We start from the raw sequence: 23,034 nt of genomic DNA, 5'->3' as shown, positions 1-23,034 counted from the left end.
ACAGGGTTCTTTACCTGTTCCTGAACATCTTCAAAGTCCGAGTTGAGTAGTTCTATAAAGATGGGGACTGCTCCTGCCTCGATTACTATGTTAGTCTGCATGGATGTACCTGATGCTATGTTGGTCAGGGCCCAGGCTGCCTCAAACTACACACACACACACACACACACACACACAGGTATTGTGTAATAAAACTTGACGACATAAATGTTATTGTAGACAGCAATAATCCACAACGATATCCACAATGTATTAGCAGTAAATGAAAAGCCCGACCATCCTCTTTAAGTTTATAGTATTTGTCTGGGTTAACTTTTCTATTTTACCAACACAAACTGTTTCCTAATATTTCCAAGGTCTCACCTGTAATGTGCAGTTGACGCTCATCTTGAGGAACTCTACAAACCTCTCTACAATGCCTGGGGTGTTGATGACCTCGTCAATAGGTGGATTGGGTTCTGGAACACATCAGATAGAATATATGAGTAATGATGTAACAATTAGCACCAAGGACTCAACCTTTACCACCCTAGAGGGAGGTAGCCGAATCAGCAGAGTTAGTGCTGGGCTTGGACCAGGAGGGACAACAGCCCCCCCCAGGAGGGACAACAGCCAGATTGCCTGCCTGCCTGCCTGCCCCCCCCCCCCCCCAGGAGGGACAACAGCCCCACCCCCCCAGGAGGGACAACAGCCAGATGCCTGCCCGCCCGCCCGCCACCCCCTCCAGGAGGGACAACAGCCCCACCCCCCCAGGAGGGACAACAGCCCGGGGTCCCTTGGACAAGGAGTGAAGGGCACGGCTATACACAGAGACGACAGAATATCCTGGTGATATTCACTGAACAGCCTGGTACCTTTGGACAGTAGTTTCCTGAACGTCTGTGTGGTGGTGAGTTGGAGCTCTGGGTCCTCTGAGAAGAGCATTTCCACCAGGCGTCTAGTTAGGACACCTTCCTCTGTGGCTGTGGAGTCCACATACGAGTCGACCAGTGGACTCTCAAACATGACTCCTTCCTCGTTCAACATGTCAACGTTTCTCCTCTTGAACAGCTGCCAAATACAGGAGAGTAACAGCAGATCAGTTTATCTCTGTGTGTGTGTGTGTGTGTGTGTGTGTGTGTGTGTGTGTGTGTGTGTGTGTGTGTGTGTGTGTGTGTGTGTGTATTCTGCCTAGGAAGAGGATAGTAAATAGTGGTAGGTGTTATACAGGTGGGTTAGGTTCTGTACCTCTCCTGCTTAGACACTAGCAGTGAGCTAGGTGCTCTAGGCTAGGTGCTCTAGGCTAGGTGCTCTAGGCTAGGTGCTCTAGGCTAGGTGCTCTAGGCTAGGTGCTCTTGGCTAGGTGCTCTTGGCTAGGTGCTCTTGGCTGTGTACCTGTTGTTCTCGTTTCTGCTTCCTCAGCTGGACACCCTCCTCCTCTCTCCTGCGTCTCATCTCCTCCACATTCAGGGCTTTGTTCTTGTAGCTGTTCATCCTGTGGTTATCCTTCGCTGGACTGGCTGACGGCTCTGAAGCGCGCACACACACACACACACACACGTTAGATCTTTATAACAATAAGTCCAACTAATCCGATCTTAAGGACAGAACTTTTTTTATTTTTATTTGACAAAGTTTATCATAGAACGGTTAGGCCTTTAACAAAATGAAGTCTAGCAACAGTCGTCAGGAAAAACAATGTCAAGAGAACACATTTCCCAAGGAACAAGACTCTTCCACAGGAAGTCTACTGTGTGTGTCTCAGATCCCAGAGTATAGACTTGGTGAGGTCACGGGGGGGGGGGGGGGGGGGGGGGGGGGTATGTGAGCCCAGTATAAACAATCTCCTGGAAACAGAGCACAGCCACATGGGTAAAATTACACTGGAGTATGTGATGAGTCCACACTCACACACCAGATATGCAAAGAGAGACTTACATATAGCCCAAGTGAACTTCTCTCTGACTTGTCATAAACCAAACACACAGACAACACTGCCCCACAGACACAGAGATGCAGCCCACAGACACAGGGATGCAGTCCACAGACAGAGGCTCTATTCTCCAGCATTCAGCTGGCAGACAAAAACATTGATTCAGGAGAATTAATTGCTGAGTTAGCAGGAAGTGCCTGATCAGCCAGCCGACTGACCACTGTGCAAACTGCCCCAACTCAGCATTTGTGCAGTCATGGTACCAGACTCGTTACCAGAAGCAGCCAGACTGGGAACCAGACTCATTACCAGAAGCAGCCAGACCCGTTACCAGAAGCAGCCAGACTGGACACCAGAAGCAGCCAGACTGGACACCAGACCCGTTACCAGAAGCAGCCAGACCCGTTACCAGAAGCAGCCAGACTGGGAACCAGACCCGTTATCAGAAGCAGCCAGACTGGACACCAGACTCATTACCAGAAGCAGCCAGACTGGACACCAGAAGCAGCCAGAATGGACACCAGAAGCAGCCAGAATGGACACCAGAAGCAGCCAGACTGGGAACCAGAAGCAGCCAGACTGGGAACCAGACTCATTACCAGAAGCAGCCAGACTGGGAACCAGACCCATTACCAGAAGCAGCCAGACTGGACACCAGAAGCAGCCAGACTGGACACTAGACCCATTACCAGAAGCAGCCAGACTGGGAACCAGACCCGTTACCAGAAGCAGCCAGACTGGGAACCAGACCCGTTACCAGAAGCAGCCAGATTGGACACCAGACCCGTTACCAGAAGCAGCCAGACCCATTACCAGAAGCAGCCAGACCCGTTACCAGAAGCAGCCAGATTGGACACCAGACCCGTTACCAGAAGCAGCCAGACTGGACACCAGACCCGTTACCAGAAGCAGCCAGACTGGTCACCAGACCCATTACCAGAAGCAGCCAGACTGGTCACCAGACCCGTTACCAGAAGCAGCCAGACTGGTCACCAGACCCGTTACCAGAAGCAGCCAGACCCGTTACCAGAAGCAGCACCAGAGCAAAAATTTTAACAGGAAGCAGTATATAGTCTTCAATCTTTAAAACAAAACCTGCTGTATGTAAAATAGTGTCTGCTATAGATTGGAAAATAAATACATGTGACTCTGGACTACAACAATGTTTTCCTAATGAAGTTCCTAATGAAGTTAAATCTGTGTTTTGTTTCCATACCACGATACTAACGAATATGGCAATACTGGTATGGTTCCGGCCCTAGTGTGTGTAAAGAGAGGGAAGATTAGGGTGTGGCTTCAACCTGTACAACCTTCCTGGAAGAAAGGGTCAGGAGGCCGGAACTTAATTACAAATAATTGACCGCAAAGAAGCCCAAGCAGATATAATATTTGACTAAAATCATTTTCAAACCTTGCTTCCATTCGTGCAAAATCACTTGGAGATGATTTCCTGGTCTTTATACGGTCTTTTGTCTAACAATAAAAATTATATTTAAAAATAAAGCCTAACTCAAAAAACACCCGCGGGCCACCAGGTGGAGAATGCAGTTTTTAAAGGAACCATCCAGGTCCTTAGTTGCATTAGAAGATGATGTCACAATCTGGCATTCTGTCTGCAAGCCACACCCACCACCACAGGGGATGGGATAACTTTCACGATCTTATAAATACATGTTTCGTTCAAATAGTATTTAGCCCACACAGAGGCCTAAATCAGAATAGTTTTTAGCCCACAGAGGCCTGCTGTAATGATTTGTGTGCTGCTGCCTCACCCCAAGGCCCCGCCCCCCTTTCGGAAAAGCTGACCACGACTCCATTTTGTTGATCCCTGCCTACAGACAGAAACTAAAACAAGAGGCTCCCACGCTGAGGTCTGTCCAACGCTGGTCCGACCAAGCTGACTCCACACTCCAAGACTGATTCCATCACGTGGACTGGGAGACGTTTCGTATTGCGTCAGATAACAACATTGACGAATACGCTGATTCGGTGTGCGAGTTCATTAGAACGTGCGTTGAAGATGTCGTTCCCATAGCAACGATTAAAACATTCCCTAACCAGAAACCGTGGATTGATGGCAGCATTCGTGTGAAACTGAAAGCGCGAACCACTGCTTTTAATCAGGGCAAGGTGTCTGGTAACATGACCGAATACAAACAGTGCAGCTATTCCCTCCGCAAGGCTATCAAACAAGCTAAGCGCCAGTACAGAGACAAAGTAGAATCTCAATTCAACGGCTCAGACACAAGAGGCATGTGGCAGGGTCTACAGTCAATCACGGACTACAGGAAGAAATCCAGCCCAGTCACGGACCAGGATGTCTTGCTCCCAGGCAGACTAAATAACTTTTTTGCCCGCTTTGAGGACAACACAGTGCCACTGACACGGCCTGCAACGAAAACATGCGTTCTCCTTCACTGCAGCCGAGGTGAGTAAGACATTTAAACGTGTTAACCCTCGCAAGGCTGCAGGCCCAGACGGCATCCCCAGCCGCGCCCTCAGAGCATGCGCAGACCAGCTGGCCGGTGTGTTTACGGACATATTCAATCAATCCCTATACCAGTCTGCTGTTCCCACATGCTTCAAGAGGGCCACCATTGTTCCTGTTCCCAAGAAAGCTAAGGTAACTGAGCTAAACGACTACCGCCCCGTAGCACTCACATCCGTCATCATGAAGTGCTTTGAGAGACTAGTCAAGGACCATATCACCTCCACCCTACCTGACACCCTAGACCCACTCCAATTTGCTTACCGCCCAAATAGGTCCACAGACGATGCAATCTCAACCACACTGCACACTGCCCTAACCCATCTGGACAAGAGGAATACCTATGTGAGAATGCTGTTCATCGACTACAGCTCGGCATTCAACACCATAGTACCCCCCAAGCTCGTCATCAAGCTCGAGACCCTGGGTCTCGACCCCGCCCTGTGCAACTGGGTACTGGACTTCCTGACGGGCCGCCCCCGGAGTGTGGTGTCAGGAAAATAACCTCACACTCAACGTCAACAAAACTAAGGAGATGATTGTGGACTTCAGGAAACAGCAGAGGGAACACCCCCCTATCCACATCGATGGAACAGTAGTGGAGAGGGTAGCAAGTTTTAAGTTCCTCGGCATACACATCACAGACAAACTGAATTGGTCCACTCACACAGACAGCATCGTGAAGAAGGCGCAGCAGCGCCTCTTCAACCTCAGGAGGCTGAAGAAATTTGGCTTGTCACCAAAAGCACTCACAAACTTCTACAGATGCACAATCGAGAGCATCCTGGCGGGCTGTATCACCGCCTGGTATGGCAACTGCACCGCCCTCAACCGTAAGGCTCTCCAGAGGGTAGTGAGGTCTGCACAACGCATCACCGGGGGCAAACTACACGCCCTCCAGGACACCTACACCACCCGATGTCACAGGAAGGCCATAAAGATCATCAAGGACATCAACCACCCGAGCCACTGCCTGTTCACCCCGCTATCATCCAGAAGGCGAGGTCAGTACAGGTGCATCAAAGCTGGGACCGAGAGACTGAAAAACAGCTTCTATCTCAAGGCCATCAGACTGTTAAACAGCCACCACTAACACTGAGTGGCTGCTGCCAACACACTGACACTGACTCAACTCCAGCCACTTTAATAATGGGAATTGATGGGAAATGATGTAAATATATCACTAGCCACTTTAAACAATGCTACCTTATATAATGTTACTTACCCTACATTATTCATCTCATATGCATACGTATATACTGTACTCTATATCATCGACTGTATCCTTATGTAATACATGTATCACTAGCCACTTTAAACTATGGCACTTTGTTTACATACTCATCTCATATGTACATACTGTACTCGATACCATCTACTGTATCTTGCCTATGCTGCTCTGTACCATCACTCATTCATATATCCTTATGTACATATTCTTTATCCCCTTACACTGTGTACAAGACAGTAGTTTTGGAATTGTTAGTTAGATTACTTGTTATTACTGCATTGTCGGAACTAGAAGCACAAGCATTTCGCTACACTCGCATTAACATCTGCTAACCATGTGTATGTGACAAATAAATTTGATTTGATTTGAAGACAGTATTGGGGGGGGGGGGGGGGGGGGGGGGATTGTGATGTGTCCAGATGGTTCCATGCATTCATGCCCGCCCACAGCTTGTGGATGGGGAAGCCTCGACTTTCCTCCTCTACTTGATACAGCAGCGTGAGAAGTGGGAAGGGTTTAGTCTCCCATGTTTAGGTCTGCTGTGAGATTAGAGGTCGACCGATTATGATTTTTCAACGCCGATACCAATTATTGGAGGACCAAACAAAAGAAGCCGAAACCGATTAAAATCGTCCGATTTGTATTTATTTATAATTTCAACAATACTGAATGAAGACTTATTTTAACTTAATATAATACATCAATAAAATCAATTTAGCCTCAAATAATGAAACGTTCAATTTGGTTTAAATAATGCAAAAACAAAGTGTTGGAGAAGTAAAAGTGTGCCATGTAAGAAAGCTAACGTTTAAGTTCCTTGCTCAGAACATCAGAACATATGAAAGCTGGTGGTTCCTTTTAACATGAGTCTTCAATATTCCCAGGTAAGAAGTTTTAGGTTGTAGTTATTATAGGACTATTTCCCTCTATACCATTTGTATTTCATATACCTTTGACTAGTGGATGTTCTTATAGGCACTTAAGTATTGTCAGTGTAGCTTCCGTCCCTCTCCTCGCTCCTACCTGGGCTCGAACCAGGAACACAACGACAACAGCCATCCTCGAAGCAGCGTTACCCATCGTTCCACAAAAGCCGCGGCCCTTGAAGAGGCAAGGGGAAGAACCACTCCAAGTCTCAGAGCGAGTGACGTTTGAAACGCTATTAGCGCGCACCCCGCTAACTAGCTAGCCATTTCACATCGGTTACACCAGCCTAATCTCGGGAGTTGATAGGCTTGAAGTCATAAACAGTTGCTGGCAAACGCACGAAAGTGTTGTTTAAATGAATGCTTACGAGCCTGCTGCTGCCTACCATCGCTCAGTCAGACTGCTCTATCAAATCATAGACTTAGTTATAACATGATAACACACAGAAATACGAGCCTTAGGTCATTAATATGGTTGAATCCAGAAACTATCTCGAAAACAGAACATTTATTCTTTCAGTGAAATACGGAACCGTTCCATATTTTATCTAACGGGTGGCATCCATAAGTCTAAATATTCCTGTTACATTGCACAACCTTCAATGTTATGTCATAATTACGTAAAATTCTGGCAAATTAGGCGGCCCAAACTGTTGCATATACCCTGACTCTGCGTGCAATGAACGCAAGAGAAGTGACAATTTCACCTGGTTAATATTGCCTGCTAACCTGGATTTCTTTTAGCTAAATATGCAGGTTTAAAAATATATACTTCTGTGTATTGATTTTAAGAAAGGCATTGATGTTTATGGTTAGGTACTGTTACGAATCCCTTTTGGCCCAACAGTCTAGGGGGGATGGTAGTGAGACCCGTAACATAACTCATGTAAATTATAATAGTGACAAAGTAAAAGTGAACGAAATAACCACGACAACCGAAATAATACCGTCAAACTCAGGGTTTATTTATAAACACACGGTAATGGGGGGGGGAGCAGGAAAAAGGGGCTGAGCTGGACCCAAGGAAAGAAACAATAAGTATTCAAAACACCCCTAAGCTAGACTAGCCTATTTCAACAACAGCTAACTAACTAACCAAAAATACAGTAGGTGGTCCGCCCAGTTCTAACTAGTGTATTTAACAAAGTTCACCTACGGGTAGTGTATGCCCATGGGCGACTTGTCTTGGTTTCCCCTTTTCCCACCAGCAACAAACAAACACCATAACCAAAACAATACTCACAGGTGATGACAAAGTGCTATGGAGGTGCTCAAACAAAAGAGAGGTTAATTAATACACAGAGAGCACGTGCAAAACAGAGGTCTACAAACATGGCATTTACAAAGAGATTGAGCTTGAAATCTATATAGAACAGAGATCTACCAACATGGCATTACAAAGATTGAGCTCTCCTGAAATCTACAAAGAACAGCTATCTACCCACATGGCATTACAAAGATTGAGCTCTCGAACAAACAAATGATGGGGTTTTTAAACCATGGGGAAGGAACTGTGATAGGGTAGGAAACAGGAGGAGGTGTGTCTTCTGATTGATGGGTTGATTGTTGACTGATTGCGGAGTGATGATTTTCACCTGTGAGGGGAGAATGAGAGAAAAGAAACACACACACACACAGGATACACACACAGGATAACTGTATCCGTAACACTCCCACCCTTAAAAGAGCAACCCCAGGGGTTGCGACTACAGTATTTAAATGAACACTCACAACAAAGCAACAACCTTGCAAAACATACAGAAATCATCTTCACACACGAGACAAAGCATCTGCCAACACATTATCTGAACCCTTTTTGTGGCGGATTTCCAAATTATAATTTTGTACAATCAACGCCCAACGCATAAGGCGCTGGTTCTGGTTGTACATTCGGTGGAGAAAAACTAAGGGGTTATGGTCAGTATACACAATCACTGGTAGGGCACTGGAACCAATGTATACTTCAAAGTATTGCAGAGCCAACAACAAAGCAAGAGCTTCTTGTTCTATTGTCGCATAGTTTGTTTGACATTTATTAAATTTACGGGAAAAATAACAAACAGGATGATCTACTCCACTCTTGTCCTGCTGCAGTAGAACAGCACCAGCACCTCTGGCACTAGCATCTACCTCAAGCTTGAATGGTTGTTCAAAATCTGGAGCAGCAAGTACAGGTGTACTACACAAGAGTGCTTTCGCAGATTCAAAAGCGCTCTTACAATCAGGGGACCACACAAATGATCTAGCCGGACTAAGCAAATCGGTCAATGGAGCAACTACCGCAGAGAAATTTTTACAGAAGCTACGGTAGTAGCCAACCATCCCTAAAAAGCGGCGTAGCTCTCGTCTGGTGGTAGGTGCAGGGAATGCAGTTATAGCCAAGACCTTGGCATCAACAGGGCGCACCTGTCCATGGCCAACCTCTTTACCGAGATAGGTAACAGTAGCCTTCCCAAACTCACACTTTGCCAAGTTCAGGGTTAGAGAAGCAGTTGCCAACCGTTCACATACTACCCTTAGCAAGTCAACATGATCTGACCACTCAGACGAATAAATCACTAGGTCATCAAGGTATGCACTACAATTAGGAACGCCAGCTAATACGGAGTTAACCAGTCGTTGGAAAGTGGCTGGTGCATTTCGCATCCCAAAAGCCATGACTGAGTACTGAAGGAAGTTGTCTGGGGTCACAAAGGCAGAAATCTCAGAAGCACGTGAAGTTAACGGAACCTGCCAGTAACCTTTTAAGAGGTCCAACTTGGTTATATACTTAGCAGCACCAATAGTATCGATACAGTCATCCAGTCTGGGTAACGGGAACGAATCTGGCATTGTGACAGAATTTACCTTTCGATAATCCGTACATAACCTGGACGTACCATCAGGTTTAGGAACCAGAATGCAAGGAGAACTCCAAGGGCTTGAACTTGGCTTAGCCAGGTCATTCTCCAACAAATATCTCACCTCATCCCTCATTATCTTCCTCTTGGAAGTGTTGATACGATATGGGTGTTGCTTGATAGGAGTAGCATTTCCAACATTAATGTCATGTTCCAACACATTTGTGCGAGTAGGAACGTCATTAAAGAGACATGGAAAACTGTGTAGTAGCCTCACAATATCTTTAGCCTGTCCATCCGTTAAATGAACCAGACCTGACTGGATAGACAGCAGCATTTCTGAGTTGGGCAATCTAACACACTGCTGTTGAGTATTGCGCAACTCCAAGCCATCAACATCATCAATTTGACAGTCCACTATCATCGCAGTAGTAGCAGAGGAGACAGCAGTACCTTCCTCTGTTTTTGAACAATCTAACTGTGTGATGGGTCGGGTGTGGTATGCTTTCAACATGTTAATGTGACACACACGAGATTGGCGTTTTCTATCAGGAGTTTGAAGCACATAGTCAGTTTCACTTCTTTTCTTTTCAATTAAATAAGGACCAGAGAAACGAGCTGACAGTGAAGATCCTGGAACAGGTAATAACACCAGTACTTGGTCACCTGGCTGTAGTGGACGAGAAACAGCCTCTTTATCATAGTGTCTTTTCATGCTCCTCTGTGAGGAAGACAGAGCTTCCTTTGCAAGAGCACAAGCTTGGTGTAGGCGCTCACGAAAGCGACTAACATAGTCCAACACATTCTCATCTCTGGTACACAACTCTTGGGACAAGAACTGTTCTTTAAGGACTTTCATTGGTCCTCTTACTGTGTGACCAAACACTAGTTCAGCCGGGCTGAAACCTAGGGACTCCTGCACAGTTTCACGAGCAGCAAACAAAACTAGAGGAACTCCCTCATCCCAATCTTTCCCATCCCAATCTTTCACCCCGATTCCAAACAATATTTACGTAGCATAGACTTCAGTGTCTGATGCCATCTTTCAAGCGCACCCTGAGACTCTGGGTGATAGGCGCTTGATACACGGTGCGTAATTGATAAGGATTTCAACACCTGCTTGAAGAGCTTGGATAGGAAATTGGTACCTTGATCGCTTTGTACCACCTTAGGTAACCCGAATGTCGTGAAGAATTTTATTAAGGCTTTACTCACTATCGGAGCTGTAATCCTTCTCAGAGGAATAGCCTCGGGGTATCTTGTAGCCATACACATTATCGTTAACAAAAACTGGTTACCTGATTTTGTCTTCGGTAACGGTCCGACACAATCAACCACCACATGCTCAAATGGTTCACCTATGACAGGTATGGGACAAAGAGGAGCGGGAGGAATAACCTGATTTGGTTTTCCTGTTATCTGACATGTGTGGCATGTCCGACAGAACTGAGCCACATCTTGTTTTAAACCCGGCCAAAAGAAATGTCGAAGGATCCGATCATACGTCTTTGTAATTCCTAAATGACCAGACCACTGGTGATCATGAGCAAGGGATAACACATTTTGTCGAAAGGCTGTAGGAATTACTATTTGGTAAACAGCATTCCAATCTCCACCCGCGTCAACATGGGATTTCCATTTACGCATGAGGAGATTACCATCAATGAAGTAAGCCACATTCTTCTTCTTCACCTCTTCTAACGAGACAACACTAGAAAAACATTTAGCAAGCTTGTTGTCAACCTTTTGGTTAGCAATCAGCTGCTCACGAGTGACTGGTAACTTTATTGCATCAGCAATAAGTTCAACGTTCTTTGATTCTTTCCTGGGCTGTTTGTCAGAGGTGATCAGCTTCTCAGAGGTATCACACAATCCATCCTCTTGATCATCCTCTTTGAACAGAACAGTGTTCGACAAATCTATCACGTCACCCTCTTGTAGTGCCTGAGCACGAGTGACAGCACAAGCGGGGAACACATGTGGATAACTCTGTGCCAACTCATTCGAAAGAGAGTGGTCACTTTTATCCAATACTTCCAATACGGGTACTACCTTTCCTCCGGCAATATCGTTACCCATTATAAAGGTCACACCTTTCACTGGCAACTTAGGACGTACCCCCACTCTGAATATTCCACTGATTAACTCAGAGTGTACTTTCACAAAGTGCAACGGCACTGGGACAAAACCCATTTCAATACCCTGCACTAACACACTGGAACCACAGTATGTATCGTCAGATAAGGGCAACACATCAGACAATATAAACGACTGCGCCGCACCAGTATCTCTAAGGATTTTAACCGGACGCTGAGACGCTTCGTCATTCGTTAGGGACACAAACCCATCGGAAATGAATGGTTCATAACTACGGTCGGGGACTGAGACTTTCAAACTACAGTTACTCTGAGGCACCTGTTTTGTTGTAGACCTCACAACCGTACGAATTAGAGCAACACCTGTTGGTGGCTTGGCACGAAGAGGCATCCCTTGTTTGCGTTTAAGCAGGAAGCAATCATTAATCATATGTCCCACTTTATGACAATAGAAACAGGAACGCTCATACTTCTGCCGTGCTTGATATACTACTGCTGGTCGACTAGGGCTAAAGGTAGGAAACTCAGTGGTTCTACTCTCAGTTTGAGCCGAAAACACACTCTTGTGCGTCAACACAAACTCGTCTGCCAACACAGACGCTTCTGCCAGGGAGGATACTTTCTGTTCGTTTAGGTAAACTACAATGCGTTCGGGTAAGCAATTTTTAAACTCTTCCAACAAGATTAACTCCCGGAGAGAGTTGAAATCAGTTACCTTACTAGCAGCATGCCATTTATCAAACAGATTTCCCTTGTCTCTAGCAAATTCCACATAAGTCTTACTAGAAGACTTTCTATGAGACCTAAATCTCTGTCGGTATGCCTCAGGCACAAGCTCATAGGCACGAAGAACAGTAGCTTTGACCACTTCATAATTCAAACTGTCCTCCAGAGGTAGCGCTGACAAAACCTCTTGGGCTTTACCAGTTAATTTACACTGAAGTAATAGGCACCATACCTCTTCAGGCCACTTCAATGCTACGGCTATACGCTCAAATACACAAAAATAGGAGTCAACCTCCGACTCTCTGAACAAAGGTACTAAGGCAATCTGCCTACTAATGTCAAACGTGTTTGAGGACACAGCTGGTGAGGACGACTCACTAACAGTGACAGCAGGAACGAAGGCTAGCCTCGCTGTCTCTGCCTCCAGTTCCATCTGGCGCATTTTAAACGTCATCTGCCTCTGTTCTCGTTCTCGTTCTTTTTCTGCCTCAATTTTACACATCTCCAAATCTAAATGCCGCTGTTCTCTTTCTGCCTCAATTTTACACATCTCCAACTGGAGAGTCTCTCGCCTAATTTGGGCTCTCTCTTCCACCTCTAGTTGTAACTGTGCTAAATGGACATCCCTTCTGGCATCACCGTTTGACAGTGGGGAGAGTGGATCAAAATGGGACAATGTGGCTGGTGTTTTAGCCTCGCCCTCATTATCAGATACCAATGGGCTTATAGGAGCAGTTACATCCCCTACAGGGTTAGTAGACTCAGGCAGCGGTAACACAAGCACTTGCTCTTCCAACAATGCATTTAATACTAGCTGTTTAACCTCCGCCTTAACTAGCAGCACATTGGAGCAACGATACGCACCGCATCGATTATATGCAACACAGGATACGCTAGATAAACTAGTAATATCCTCAACCATGTGTAGTTAACTAGTGATTATGATTGATTGATTGTTTTTTATAAGATTAGTCCAAGTTGCTAGCTAGCATTAAACTTGTTGGACTAGTTAACCGGAAGGTTGCAAGATTGAATCCCTGAGCTGACAAGGTAAAAATCTGTCCTCCTGCCCCTGAACGAGGCAGTTAACCCACCGTTCCTCGGCCGTCATTGAAAATAAGAATGTGTTCTGAACTGACTTGCCTAGTTAAATAAAGATTAAATAGTGTAAAAATGAATAAATAAAATGTGTAAATAAAATAAATATATACAGATTTCCGATTGTTATGAAAACTTGAAATCGGCCCTAATTAAATCGGCCATTCCGATGAATCGGTCGACCTCTATGTGAGATCAATATAAAACTAAATTAAGAAATCACTTTCTCCCACAACAGAAGAGGATTGTAGTCCACACTAGAAAGTTTGGTACAACAGCTTGGTTTGGACCAGGGGTATACTAAGTATTTAGGGAATCCAACCCCCCTCCCAACAGTTTGGTTTGGACCAGGGGTATACTAAGTATTTAGGGAATCCTGATGTGAATGCTCCTGTTTTGGTAATGGCCCTCACAAACAGCCAGGACACAGGAGGATATTTTAAAGAGGGCTACGGATCAAAGCAGCGTGATGCCCCCCCCCCCCAGACACTGATCTAGGGTCATTTTGGCACTTAAAAATCAGCGTTCACCCCTAATGGTTAAGGTTAGAGTTAGAGGGAATTAAGCTGATCCTAGATCTGTGCCTATGGAGAACTTCTCCCCTAGAGCCTGCAGACGATTCAGAAAGTCCTGGAGGACAGCGAAGAAATGTAAGGCAGTCGGACCAACACACCCCCCCAGGCTGTAGTCCCCACTTGCTTCAAGGAGACCACCATAGTCCTAGTGTCCAAGCAAACAAAAAAAAGGTGACATGCCCAAATGACTAAACGCCCATGTTGCACTCATCATGAAGTGTTTTGACACGCTGGTCACGGCCCACATCAAGACCAAGCACACTGGACCCGCTCCAACAGATCCAGGGGCCATTTCCATCGGTTTACACGCTCCTGATATCTGGAGAAGAGGTACACCTATGTGAGAATGCTAGGTTATTTATTTTTGTTAACACCTTTATTTAACTAGGCATGTCAGTTAAGAAATTATTATCTACAACGACGGCCTACACCGCCAAACCCGGACGACGCTGGGCCAATTGTGCGCTGCCCTATGGGACTCCCAATCACGGCCTGTTTGTGATACAGCCTGGATCCGAACCAGGCTGTCTGTAGTGACGCCTCGAGCACTGAGATGCAGTGCCTTAGACTGCTGAGCCACTCGGAAGCCAGTTAGGGCTGGGCGGTATGCAGATGTTCATATCGTCATACAGTCCTTCCCTCGTCCCAGGATTTACGCTGTTACCTGCTTAATACACAAGGGGGCATCTATTACCAGAATGCTAATAAAATGAGCACAAGTAATAGCGAATTTCCATGGAGGCTGTTAAAATATGCTAACGAGCACAAATAAAATTACCAGCTACCGAATGTTATTGTTGGTGAGTTTGGACATTTTACAACCGAATGTTAACGAGAGGCCTTGTGCAAATGAACAAAGTTGAGACGCTTGTCTGAAGGAAAAACCAAACTTAAAACCTCTTGAAGCTAGGGGGCACTATTTTTATGTTTGGAAAAATAACGTTCCCAAAGTAAACAGCCTATTTCTCAGGACCAGATGCTATAACATGCATATAATTGACATATTAGGATAGGAAACTCTAAAGTTTCCAAAACTGTAAAAATATTGTCTGAGTATAACAGAACTGATATTGCAGGCGAAAGAGAAAAATCCAATCAGGAAGTGACTCTTATTTTGAAACCCCTGTGTTCCTATGCATCCCTATTGCACATTGAAAGGGATATCAACCAGATTCCTTTTTCTATGGCTTCCCTTATGTGTCTACAGCCTTTAGACATAGTTTCAGGCTTTTATTTTGAAGAATGAGCGTGAACAACCACATTGCGTAAGTGGACAGGTGGGGGCTCTGAGTGATTTGTGCACAGAAGAGGGAGGCGGCCATTGTTACTCCCGGTCCTAGTGAAAAGCCAACTGTCCCGGTTGATATATTATCGAATAGATATTTGAAAAACACCCTGAGGATTGATTATAAAAAACTTGACATGTTTCTGTTGACATTATGGATAGAATTTGGAATTTTTGTCTGCGTTGTCATGACCGCTCTTTCCGGTGGATTCCTTGGCATAACGCACCAAACTAACGGAGGCATTTGGATATAAAAAATATCTTTATGGAACAAAAGGAACATTTGTTGTCTAACTGGGAGTCTCGTGAGTGAAAACATCCAAAGATCAAAGGTAAACGATTAATTTGATTGCTTTTCTGATTTTCGTGACCAAATTACGTGATGCTAGGTGTACTTATTGTTTTGTTGAGCAATCGATAAACTTACACAAATGCTTGTATTGCTTTCGCTGTAAAGCATAATTTCTAAATCTGAGACGACAGGTGGATTAACAAAAGGCTAAGCTGTGTTTTCCTATATTGCACTTGTGATTTCATGAATATGAATATTTTCTAGTAATATTATTTGACTGTGGCGCTATGCTATTCAGCGTTGTTGATGACAATTCTCCCGGATCCGGAGTTAACAGCAAAAACAGGTTAAGAAATGTTTGCAAATTTATAAATTTTTTTAAAAAAAACGGATATCACATTTACTTAAGTATTCAGACCCTTTACTTAGTACTTTGTTGAAGCACCTTTTGTAGCGATTACAGCCTCGAGTCTTGTTGATGCTACAAGCTTGGCACACCTGTATTCGGGGTGTTTCTTCCATTTTTCTCTGCAGATCCTCTCACACTCATGTTTGACTCTTTAGCTCGGGGATTCGATCTTCCAACCTTTCGGGTTAACAAGTGCAACGCTCTAATCCCCAGGCTACCTGCCACCCCCCCATCAACTTCGATGGAGTCGGAATTGTGAGGCCACGCAGTCATGGGTATATACATGGAGTACAGGAGGGGACTGAGGACGCACCCTTGTGGGGTCCCCATGTCGAGGATCAGTGTCGAGGTGGTAATGCTGCGGCCTATCAGGAAGTCCAGGATCCAGTAGCATAGGGAGGAGTTCAGACCCAGGGCCGTGAACTTTGTAATGAGATTAAAAGGGCACTATGGTATTGAATGCCGAGCTGTAGTCGATGAACAACATCTTCACATATGCATTCCTTTTGTCCAGGTGGGTAAGGGCAGTGTGCAGTTCAGTAGCGATTGCGTCGGCCGTGGATCTGTCAGAGTGGTACGTGAATTGGAGAGGGTGGAGTGTGTCAGGGAGGGAGGAAGTGAATTGGAGAGGGTGGAGTGTGTCGGGAGGGAGAAAGTGAATTGGAGAGGGTGGAGTGTGTCAGGGAGGGAGGAAGTGAATTGGAGAGGGTGGAGTGTGTCAGGGAGGGAGGAAGTGAATTGGAGAGGGTGGAGTGTGTCGGGGAGGGAGGAAGTGATATGGTCTTTGATAGCCTCTCGAAGCACTTCATGATGACAGAAGTGAGTGCTACTGGTCGGTAGTCATTCAGTTCAGTTACTTTCCCTTTATTGGGCATGGGGGATGATAGTGGACATTTCAAGCAGGTTGGTATAGCGACCTGTGCTTGTGAGAGATTGAAAACAAATGTCAGAGAACACAACAGCCAGCTGGTCTGCACATGCTCTGAGGGCCAGGCTAGGGATGCCATCTGGGCTGGTAACACGTTTGAATGACTTCCATACGTCCTCAGTGTAGACAGCGTGTAGCCCACATTGTCATCTGGGGCTCTCCTCGGCAAGCTCGGGGTCATTGTGCTGTCTCCTCGGCAAGCTCGGGGTCATTGTGCTGTCTCCTCGGCAAGCTCGGGGTCATTGTGCTGTCTCCTCGGCAAGCTCGGGATCATTGTGCTGTCTCCTCGGCAAGCTCGGGATCATTGTGCGGTCTCCTCGGCAAGCTCGGGATCATTGTGCTGTCTCCTCGGCAAGCTCGGGGTCATTGTGCTGTCTCCTCGGCAAGCTCGGGGTCATTGTGCTGTCTCCTCGGCAAGCGCGGGGTCATTGTGCCGTCTCCTCGGCAAGCGCGGGGTCATTGTGCCGTCTCCTCGGCAAGCTCAGGGTCATTGTGCCGTCTCCTCGGCAAGCTCAGGGTCATTGTGCTAATCAAAAATGTATACCAAACAAAAAATCAACAATTTCAATGATTTTACTGAGTTAAAGTTCATATGAGGAAAAATCAGTCAATGGAAATAAATTCACTAGACCTTAATCTACGGATATCACAACTGGGAATACAGACATGCATCTGTTGGTCACAGACACCTTTAAAAAGAAGTAGGGGTGTGGATCAGAAAACCAGTCGGTATCTGGTGTGACCACCATTTGTCTCATGCAGCCCAACACATCTCCTTCTCATAGAGTTGTTCAGACTGTTGATTTTGGCCTGTGGAATGTTGTCCCGCTCATCTTCAATGGCTGTGAAGTTGTTGGATATTACCGGGAACTGGAAAACACTGTCACACACACTTCAATCCAGAGCATCCCAAACATGCTCAACGGGTGGCAAGTATGGAGGCCATGGAAGTTGTGGAACATTCAGATCCAGGAATGTGTACAGATCCTTGCAACATGGGGTCGTGCATCATCATGAGGTGATGGCGGCGGATGAACGGCACGACAATGGGCCTCGATCTCTGTACATTAAAACTGCCATTGATTAAACACACTTGTTTTTGTTGTCCGTAGCTTATGCCTGCCCATACCGCCACCATAGGGCACTCTGTTCACAACATTGACATCAGCAAACCGCTCGTCTACACAACGCCATACGTGGTCCACGATTGTGAGGCCGGTTGGACGTACTGCCAAATTCTAAAGTGGCTTAAGGTAGAGAAATTCAAATCGTATTAAAATCGGCCAACAGCTATGGTGGACATTCCTGCAGTCAGAATGTCAATTGCACGCTCCCTTAAAACTAGAGACACCTGTGGCATTGTGTCGTGTGACAGAACTGCACATTTCAGAGAGGCCTTTTATTGTCCCCAGCACAAGGTGCACCTGTGTAATGATCATGCTGTCTAACCACATAGCATTTGAGCAAGGCTGCTATCAATCCATGGTTTTTGATTAGTTTTGAAAGATACTATCCTTATCACATCTATGCATTATTTTTATTTTTTATGAATCCAGTGACCGAGTCGGTGTATTCATTGATTCATGATTCATTGATCTCCAGAGGCAACCACGAACATACTGCAGTCAGAGGAAAGGTGAGCAACTGCTGCACCATCGAGAGCGTCCTGACCGATTGCATCACTGCCTCGTACGGGAATTGCTCCGCCCACAACCGCAAAGCCCTCCAAGCAGGTGGGGAAGACGGCCCAGTACATCACCGGGGCCGTATTCACACTCATCCAGGGCATCTACTTGAAACGGTACCTGAGAAAGTCCTGCAGCATCGTCAAGGACCCCACACATTAGAGCAGGAAATTGCCAGGGAACATACGATACGATATTATCACGATACTAAAAGGTGCCAATATGATTTGTATGGCGATTCTCACAATTCTAAATGTATTGTGATTCAATACTGTGATTGATATTGCAATTTGATGTTCCAAACATATTTCTCATCATATGTCTGCTACAGAAGGACAAGAGAGAGCCACGAGAAAAAACAGCTTTGATCAGTCATGGAAATAAAAGTACTGAAAACCCCCACCCCACATAGCCTGGTTCCTCTATAGGTTTCTTCCTAGGTTTTGGCCTTTCTAGAGAGTTTTTCCTAGCCACCGTGCTTCTACACCTGCATTGCTTGCTGTTTGGGGTTTTAGGCTGGGTTTCTGTACAGCACTTTGAGATATCAGCTGATGTATGAAGGGCTATATAAATAAATTTGATTTGATCTAGTGTGTCCTGCGTTGCATATAATCGATGCGGTGCGCATTCGCGAAAAAGGACTCGTTGCTCCAACGTGTACCTAACCATAAACATCAATGCCTTTCTTAAAATCAATAGACAAGTATATATTTTTAAACCTGCATATTTAGTTAATATTGCCTCCTAACATTAATTTATTTTAACTAGGGAAATTGTGTCACTTCTATTGCAACAGAGTCAGGGTATATCAAATCAAATTTTATTTGTCACATACACATGGTTAGCAGATGTTAATGCGAGTGTAGCGAAATGCTTGTGCTTCTAGTTCCGACAATGCAGTAATAACCAACAAGTAATCTAACTAACAATTCCAAAACTACTGTCTTGTACACAGTGTAAGGGGATAAAGAATATGTACATAAGGATATATGAATGAGTGATGGTACAGAGCAGCATAGGCAAGATACAGTAGATGGTATCGAGTACAGTATATACATATGAGATGAGTATGTAAACAAAGTGGCATAGTTAAAGTGGCTAGTGATACATGTATTACATAAGGATACAGTCGATGATATAGAGTACAGTATGCAGCAGTTTGGGCCGCCTGGCTCGTTGCGAACTGTGTGAAGACTATTTCTTCCTAACAAAGACAGCCAACTTCGCCAAACGGGGGATGATTTAACAAAAGCGCATTTGCGAAAAAAGCACAAACGTTGCACGACTGTACCTAACCATAAACATTAATGCCTTTCTTAAAATCAATACACAGAAATATATATGTTTAAACCTGCATATTAAGCTAAAATAAATCCAGGTTAGCAGGCAATATTAAACAGGTGAAATTGTGTCACTTCTCTTGCGTTCATTGCACGCAGAGTCAGGGTATATGCAACAGTTTGGGCCGCCTAATTTGCCAGAATTTTACGTAATTATGACATAACATTGAAGGTTGGAATTTTAGACTTATGGATGCCACCCGTTAGATAAAATAAGGAACGGTTCCATATTTCACTGAAAGAATAAACGTTTTGTTTGAGATGATAGTTTCTGGATTCGACCATATTAATGACCAAAGGCTCGTATTTCTGTGTGTTATTACGTTATAATTAAATCTATGATTTGATAAAGCAGTCTGACTGAGCGGTGGTAGGCAGCAGCAGGCTCATAAGCATTCATTCAAACAGCACTTTTGTGCATTTGCCAGCAGCTGTTTATGACTTCAAGCCTATCAACTCCCGAGATTAGGCTGGTGTAACCGATGTGAAATGGCTAGCTAGTTAGCGGGGTGAGTGCTAATAGCGTTTCAAACGTCACTCGCTCTTAGACTTGGAGTGGTTCTTCCCCTTGCCTCTTCAAGGGCCGCGGCTTTTGTGGAGCGATGGGTAACGCTGCTTCGAGGCTGGCTGTTGTCGTTGTGTTCCTGGTTCGAGCCCAGGTAGGGGCGAGGAGAGGGACGGAAGCTATACTGTTACACTGGCAATACTATAGTGCATATAAGAACATCCAATAGTCAAAGGTATATGAAATACAAATGGTATAGAGAGAAATAGTCCTATAATTCCTATAATAACCAGCTTTCATATGTTCTCAGCAAGGAACTTAAACGTTAGCTTTTTTTACATGGCACATATTGCACTTTTACTTTCTTCTCCAACACTTTGCTTTTGCATTATTTAAACCAAATTGAACATGTTTCATTATTTATTTGAGGCTAAATTGATTTGATTGATGCATTATATTTAGTTAAAATAAAAGTGTTCATTCAGTATTGTTTTAATTATCATTAATACAAATAAATTAATTAATTCACATTTTTTTTAAATGACCGATTACTCTGCTTTTTTGGTCCCCCAATAATCGGTACCGGCATTGAAAAATCATAAAATCGGTCGACCTCTACCATGTACATATGATTAATACAACTTGAACTCTTGAAACACACACAGCACAGAGGGCGATTGGCATGTTGATGTTGCTCAGTGAGTACAAACTAGTTTGACCAGAGGAGAAGTGAGCCACTCAACACAAGGGCAACTGTCTGATAACGACATGATAGCTCATGCATGATGAATCTAACTACTTTTAAAAGTGCAGAGAGTGAGAAAGGAGGAGCAAGTGAAGGACAGTTAGATATGTGGAGAAAACTACTAGTCAGTGGTCAGAGGGAAACACTACTAGTCAGTGGTCGAGAGGGAAACACTACTAGTCAGTGGTCGAGAGGGAAACACTACTAGTCAGTGGTCAGAGGGAAACACTACTAGTCAGTGCTCAGAGGGAAACACTACTAGTCAGTGGTCAGAGGGAAACACTACTAGTCAGTGGTCAGAGGGAAACACTACTAGTCAGTGGTCAGAGGGAAACACTACTAGTCAGTGGTCGAGAGGGAAACACTACTAGTCAGTGCTCAGAGGGAAACACTACTAGTCAGTGGTCAGAGGGAAACACTACTGGTCAGTGGTCAGAGGGAAACACTACTGGTCAGTGGTCAGAAGGAAAGGTGGAGAGAAGCAGCAAGTGAGAAGGGGGTCAGATATGTTGAGGACAAAAAGAGAACCTGAAAAAAGTGATGATACTCATTTGGCTAGGTGATAATGTTCGTTCTCTCTACTGGACACACACACACTTCCAGTGTTTTCTATCAGTGCTCCTCTCTCCTCTCAAACTAAAAGTAAACAACTGACACCTCCCTGCCTAAATAGTTGAGACATCTCTATTACACTATCAATAGAAATTCAGCCATTTTCCACGTGTCTTGAGTTTGACATGTGGCTAACATCGAGTTCAAAATAAAACATACTGGAAATAACTTCTGGCTAGCTAGCGGTCTTGAGCAGCAGTCATCACTTGGGTCACAGTCTTGTGACACAAATGTGACAATGCATTAAATTCAATGGAGTATGATAGCTAGCGAGCAAGCTAAGTTAGTTCAGTTATGAACCTTATGTGGTAGCAACGTTTGAGTATATGTAGCTAGCTAGATAACTATCGTGACGTAAACTAGTTGGCTAACGTTAGCTTGTCAACAAACAAAAACATAACGTAGGTGTGGCCCACCCTTGTTAACTCAGTACCTAGTTAAATTGACAGTTAACTAGCTAACCACCTGCGTACTAGTTCGCTTCCATGCTAACGTTTCCTTCTAACACACAGCAAAACGCGTTTACTAGCTAACAGACGATGCATGTAACGTTAGCTGTTGAAATGGCTAAATTAGCTTATAACGCTGCTTTGTTGAAGGAAACGTCGTCTAGAACAACATTTTACCAGGAAAGGTGGCCAATTTGTAGACGAGCACCCATAGTCATTACGATATTATAAACAATCTTTTTGGTTTGCTAGCTACGTCGACTAGGGAGTTCACGTAGCTAATTTAGCTAGCAGGGATTTGACAAGAATGGATCCAAACGCTCGTTATTCTCTCGCCCCGTGTGTGAAGCACACGGTCTAGAAACACAAGATCGTAACTTACCCATTTTTTTTTTTATTTATCTCAAATGACAGATACTTCGTGTGTTGTTTAGAAATAAAGAGTAAATCCTCTTTCTCTCTTGGCTTTCCAGATTCTGCTCTTCACAGACGATATGTCGTCATGAGAATACGGAGGGCGAGAGATGACAAATTTAATCCCACTGTTTCCCACGGACGCTAGGGGGCGCGAATACGAAACCTCTGTTCATTTAAATAATTATAATAATAATAATATATTATTACGCAATACATTTCGTCACAAATTCAAACAATGGAATATATTTATGATATTTGATAAAGTTTAAAGTATTAAGGTTACGTGCACAGGTACATACTTTTAAAAAAAATGAAAAATCGACTAAATCTTATTCAACATCCAAGCAATTATTGAAAAGATGTCACTGGCTGTCGAGACAAATTCACAGCCTACACCGAGTGTACAAAACATTAGGAACACCGGCTCTTTCCATGACATACACTGACCAGGTGAATGCAGATGAAAGCTATCATG

General features: G+C 44.6%; 1 protein-coding gene across 1 annotated transcript in view; it reads right to left on the bottom strand.

Annotated features, from left to right (window-relative positions):
• LOC139391645 (importin subunit alpha-7-like) overlaps positions 1-22,651 on the bottom strand; it is a 37,862-nt gene extending 15,211 nt beyond the window's left edge. Inside the window, exons 1-5 of the mRNA XM_071139034.1 lie at positions 22,525-22,651; positions 1,375-1,508; positions 855-1,050; positions 364-458; positions 15-146 (exon numbers count right to left, since the gene is read on the bottom strand). Of these exons, the coding sequence (XP_070995135.1) occupies positions 15-146; positions 364-458; positions 855-1,050; positions 1,375-1,508; positions 22,525-22,528 (561 nt within the window). The 5' untranslated portion in view covers positions 22,529-22,651. The remainder of the gene's footprint in view (positions 1-14; positions 147-363; positions 459-854; positions 1,051-1,374; positions 1,509-22,524) is intronic.
• Between the last annotated feature and the right edge of the window lie 383 nt (positions 22,652-23,034).

Source organism: Oncorhynchus clarkii, chromosome 32 (genome assembly GCF_045791955.1).
Source record: "Oncorhynchus clarkii lewisi isolate Uvic-CL-2024 chromosome 32, UVic_Ocla_1.0, whole genome shotgun sequence".
Taxonomy (NCBI): Eukaryota; Metazoa; Chordata; class Actinopteri; order Salmoniformes; family Salmonidae; genus Oncorhynchus; species Oncorhynchus clarkii.
Note: the sequence above shows the minus strand (reverse complement) of the source record. Positions and strands in the feature narration are given on the sequence as shown.